The following is a 5,411-nucleotide window of genomic DNA, read 5'->3' on the forward strand; positions in this document are numbered from 1 at the left end:
CGAGGACTCTGAGCCCGTTGCTACCTTGACACACTCTACGCAAATGCTGCTATTGTTTGAGACACATATCCGTTTGCACCGAAGATTGAGGCACCGACCGAGCCAGGCGCGATGAACAGCGGGTGAGGTTGCATACACAACATGTGTCTCACGGCATTCTAAGAACTGAGCTAGAGCGGGTATTTCTCTCCCAATTATGAAGAACTCGTACCGCGCATTCTAAACTCCACATAGCTGTCCAAGCAAACGATACCCAATGGTCGAATAGCGTGCGACGTTACTAGTACAGTGTATGATAGGAAGCACAATGAGTTTGGCGCATGGTGCGGACACAGATACAGTGTCTTGGCCTTCGCGAAACGTTGCAAGTCCAAGACGGTTTCTCTGCAACCAGCTGGTTCGTGTACGTGTCGTCCAAGGGGCACAGCCCAATGTCGCCTTCGCAAAAGCTCACTTTTCAATCTTCCTTCTCTCCAGCATCGTACTCATGAAGCTCTCGTACCTTCCGCTCGCGCTCCTTGCGATCGCCTCCGACCTTGTCTTTGGTGGCACCAACGCGCCTGGGCTGGCCGCCGGTGTCACAGGCGGCGGCAACGCAACGCCCGTATACCCCACAAACATCAACGAGCTCAAGGCGTACCTCCAAGACGCTGTGCCCCGGGTCATTGTCCTCAACAAGACGTTCGACTTTCGCGGCTCCGAGGGCAAGAAGACCGAGACGGGGTGTCGCCCCGACTACACGCGCGCTTGCATCGCCAAGAAGAATGGTTTCCAGAGCCAAGATGTGATTTTGCAGGCCGGTGGCATGGCCAACACGGGCGGATGCACCAACGGCACGCCCGTCCAAGTCTCGTACGACGTTGCGGCCACGAAGAACCCGCTCGTCGTGTCGGGCTCCAAGACCATCCGTGGTGAGGGCCAGAAGGGCGTCATTGTCGGCAAGGGTCTCTGGCTTCGCGGCGACAACATCATTCTTCAAAACGTCCATGTGACCAACCTCAACCCGCAGTACGTCTGGGGCGGCGACGCCATCTACCTCAACGGCAAACCCGATGGCTCAGCCCTGCAAAAGATCTGGATCGACCACGTCAAGATCTCGCTTGTCGGTCGGCAGATGCTCACGACCGACGGCGCTGGCTCAGACAGCATCACCGTCAGCAACTGCGACTTTGATGGCCACACAACATGGTCGTCGTCGTGCGATGGCCACCATTATTGGAACAACATTTTCATCAGCAACCTCAAGATGAGCTACATCAACAACGTCATCCATCACACCTCCGGTCGCGCGCCCAAGATCAACTCGTCCAACGGCAAATACTCGGTGCAAGTGCACGTCGCCAACAACTACTGGTACGACAACACGGGCCACTCGTTCGAAGTCGACCAGGCGTACGTGCTCTCAGAAGGCAACTACTTTGAGACGACGGCGTTGCCCAACCTTGCCGAGCCCAACGGCTGGATCATGTCGACGACCAACGACAACAAGGGCACATGCAAGGCGGCGCTCGGCCGCGACTGCGTCCCGGACGCATTTACCAACAGCGGCAAGTTCGTCGACCATGGCGCAAGCGCGGTGCCGGCCAAGATGAAGGGCATCGCGACGGCATTTTCGACGCAGCCCGCCAAGCGCATTACCTTGTCGACGGCTAACTTTGGTGTCGGCAATCTCTAACTGTGCATTTTATCGTGTTGTCCTTTTCTAATATCAAAATGTTCATGAACGTCATTTTCAGCGAATTACTTTACTTTCAAATTTCTCCAAAAAAAAGTCCATCCCTCTATCGGCGCCAGCGCTTCGTCCATCGATTCGTACCATGCTTGATGTTGGTGCTAGTCTCTATCTTCATGCCGAGCTGCGCTCAAATTGCACTACGATCTTAGTTTACATCTGGGATCGCGTCTTGCTCGCGCCATACGCCTCGGACGTCGACGCGACCTCGTACTCTCCAACGCGTTCTCTACCAATGTGCGAACCGTTGGTGATTTCGTTTCCAAAAGCAATGTGCTTGACCTGCTTTAGTCGAACCGGCCGGCCGATCTTGGCAAGAGCGCTCATGGCGTCGATAACGCATGCGCATTGCTGATCGAGTCGACAGGCGGCATTTTCGACCCAGCTCGCCAAGCGCATTTCCTTGTTGACGATCAACCTTGGTATCACCATATCACCAACTTCTAACTTTGAAGTCGCCGTTATTTCCCTTATTGAAGTAAGAAGTTGGAAACAACATCCTTTTTGCCGTCGCCATCTTGCTTTCAAATTCATAAAATTCATAGAGTAAGATCCTACATAACTCTATCGCCGCTGGCGCTTTGTCTGTCGCGTCGTATCGTTCTTGACGTCCACAGTTGTCTTTGTTGATGTGCATAATTGCGCTTGCAACGTTGCAATGACCGTCGCAACTCGGTCTACCACGGCGGCTTCGTTACTGCGCGCGTCGGCAGCCCGCGGGAACGTCGAGCCCCACACGTCTCTGGAGCCATATGCGTAGCTGAACGACTCGCTGTATGAGTTGGCCGATGGCTTGGTCGTGGCCAGAGCGAAAAGTCTGCGGCACAAAGGCGCATCGACATGCACGAAGAGGTTCGCCAGCGGGAGCAGCAGCTGGTCCGTCTCTCGCAGTGTTTTCCAAAGCGCGTCACACCACACGTCAAGGAACGCTAGCAGCTCGTCGATCGCGAACCATCTGAGCAGCTCGATCGCATCACGCACGAGTTTATGCGCCTTGGACGTATCTGGCGCGTAGACCGTGCAACGCAGCATCCGACAGCGCATCTCTTTCTCAGCGAGCGTGTGCGATGACGCGACGATATAAGCGGCGATCCGCGACGTCAAAGCCGGTGCGACCAGCTCTTTGAACTTGGTGGCAATCGTACGGGCCACGGGGAGCAGCCCAAGGCCCCACGCTCTGGTCAAGTTGAGAAATACGGCGTCGTCGAGGCGCTTTACGAAGAGTGCGAGGTACATGAGGCTTCCCGCCACGTCCAGGCCCGCTTGCTCCAAGTCGCATACGTCCTGCTCAGTCATGGTGCGAGCGCGGAACGCATCGAGCACATGCGCGACCAACGGGCTGCGTGCGATCGTCGGATCGCGTTGAATCGCAGAGGCGAGGCCCACTGCAATGTCTGCGTGGAAGTTGCAGCTGCGGTCTGCCATGAACAGCGGCGCCACCGATGGCGGCGGTGGCAAGACAAATGCATCGACGGCCGAGACGAGCGCCGGTGGCAGGCGGTGGCCAATGTAGTTGGCACGCGCGAGGTGTGGCGCCGTGTTGGTGACGTAGGCTTCGAGAAGCAAGTTCCGCTTGAAAATGACGTGTCTATAGTCCACGGGCGACGACAAGACGGGATCGACGAGAAGCGCGGCCCAGCACCGCTAGAGCAGCTCGGCTTCGTGTTGTAGGCGCAACGGCGGGCACAGCGGCGCATCGTCGAGGCCGACAAAGCTCGTCAAAAGGTGCAGAACGTCAAGGACGTGTCGTTTGGACAAGCGCGGGAGGAGCTGCAGCAATGCCGGTAAGAACGGCCCCCATCCATGCGTCGTGAGGAGCCCATGCAGCCAGAGCGCGACGTCGGACACGGACACATCTTCTCGATCGAACGAGACAATGTTGGCGACAAAGTGCAGCGTGAGGTCGAGATCATCTTGATGCGCCAAGAGACGGGCCATGATCGCCAGTGGATGCCTTCGCCCATAGAAATAATCTTGTGGGAGCCGTCGATCGGGGCCAAAGGTCGTCATCGCCGCACGCAAGATTACGTCCACATCTCTAAGACCGAGATAACCGTCATCTTCGTCAAGCCCGTGGCCATCGTCCGGCGCGTCCCCGAGCAGCACGATGGCCAAGTACTCGAGTGCATCGTCCCAATCGCCCAGGACGACGCGGTGATGTTTTGGCCAAAAGATCAGCCGACACGACGACTCTGCGCTGTCGCCGAGGGTGAGATCAGGCTTTCGGTACTTGCACGTGTCCCAAATGATGTCGGGCACGCCGCAGGCAGGGTGCAGCAGTACGTAGCCCGCTCTGCAGTAGTACGTCGCGTCCACCACCAACCCGACGTCAAAGCATTTGGTCACAAGAAGGACGTCGACGAGGCCCTTGTCAATGCTCTCAAGGTGCTCGAACGATGGAGGTTCGCTGGGCGTCGGGTACGCAACGGGCTTGCCAATGCACTGGTATGTCAAAAACGGTGAGTGGGCGAGCGCTGTGAACGCTGCAATGGCCGGTTCTTGGTTGGGCGCCGCCAATCGCATGTTGTCGTGCGCCTCGTCGTAGCTCAATCGAAAGACGAGTGCGACGCGGCGACCCGATGTGATCGGCGCCGATGTGAACGAAGTGCTCAGAAAGGCCGCCGCAAACGCCGTCACAACCGGCGACGTCTCGACGTCAAAGCTCGCAGTCTCGCTGCCGTGCGTGCACGTGATGACGCCGCCTTCGTGCATGGATGGAAGGAGAACGATGAGCGAGCCAAACGTGCAGGCGTCATTGGCGTCGTTGGTCGGGAGCAGCTTGAACGTCGCCGCGTCGCCAACGCTATCGATCGCCATGTGCGAGAGAACGAGCTGCATCTCGCCCGTCGGCGCCAAGTCCCGCGTAATGTCTTCTTCAATCGTCTCGAGCATCGAGTTAAAGCCTTCGTCGTAGGCAAACGCTATGGCCGCGCTCGGGATGGGTAGAGCGCTTGGATCTGGGCGGCTTGTGCGGCGGTGAGCGGCCATGCGAGCGGCTCATCCAAGTCCTCGAGATACATGAGGAACGGCGGAGACTGCGGCAGAGCGCCAGTCGAGACGAAAGCGCCCGGCTCGTGGACCAGCGCGACCGCAGCTTCGTACGCGCAACGCTCGGCCACGTGCTTGGCCATGCCAGTCGAAAAAGTCGAAATCGGCAAACTCCGCCAATCGTGGCAATGTTATTAAGCATAATGAGCGGAATATAAAACGCTGGATATGCATTCCGTTAAAGCGACCAATCATCGAGCAGCATGCATCTATCATATCTGATTGACGAACTGCGAGGCCCGTGGTCGGTGACGTCGAGCTCGATGGAGATATGCTCGCGCTCAGCCGGCGCCGCCGATAGATCTTTGACGTGGCGTCAACCTCCGGCCGCTACTGCCGATCGACGCCGGCGACCGGCTTTCCACTCTGTACGCGACGTAGTTACCGGGTGGGTACTTGGCCCTCGACTAGAACGGTTGCAGTAAGAGTGCAGCGCCGGCGATCCGGCCAAGCGATTGCAACGTACTTTGTATTGCGCTTCGCGGGCCGAGGGCGACTTCGCTCTTGGGGTGGATGATGTTGTCCTCGCCGTCTCGACGCCGCCAGACCAAGGGGTTCGCTCGCCGCCATTACGGCAAGAGCACGATTCTGTGGCCCAACTAATACTTGGGCGTTGACGACGACAAGGACC

General features: G+C 57.7%; 2 protein-coding genes across 2 annotated transcripts; one reads left to right on the forward strand and one right to left on the reverse strand.

The window, feature by feature from the left end:
• Nucleotides 1-442: 442 nt before the first annotated feature.
• Nucleotides 443-1,774, forward strand: SDRG_16206 (hypothetical protein). Its single transcript, XM_008622407.1, has one exon. It carries the CDS (start codon nucleotides 488-490, stop codon nucleotides 1,673-1,675), a length of 1,188 nt encoding a protein of 395 aa, XP_008620629.1. The 5' UTR covers nucleotides 443-487; the 3' UTR covers nucleotides 1,676-1,774.
• A 522-nt stretch (nucleotides 1,775-2,296) lies between these two features.
• SDRG_16207 (hypothetical protein) lies at nucleotides 2,297-4,863 on the reverse strand (the record flags this gene model as incomplete). The annotated part of the gene is made up of 3 exons (XM_008622408.1): nucleotides 2,297-3,320; nucleotides 3,420-4,697; nucleotides 4,751-4,863. The coding sequence occupies 3 exons, from the start codon at nucleotides 4,861-4,863 to the stop codon at nucleotides 2,297-2,299; spliced, it is 2,415 nt and encodes an 804-aa protein (XP_008620630.1).
• Between the last annotated feature and the right edge of the window lie 548 nt (nucleotides 4,864-5,411).

The sequence above is a fragment of the Saprolegnia diclina genome (assembly GCF_000281045.1).
Source record: "Saprolegnia diclina VS20 unplaced genomic scaffold supercont1.118, whole genome shotgun sequence".
Lineage (NCBI taxonomy): Eukaryota > Oomycota > Saprolegniomycetes > Saprolegniales > Saprolegniaceae > Saprolegnia > Saprolegnia diclina.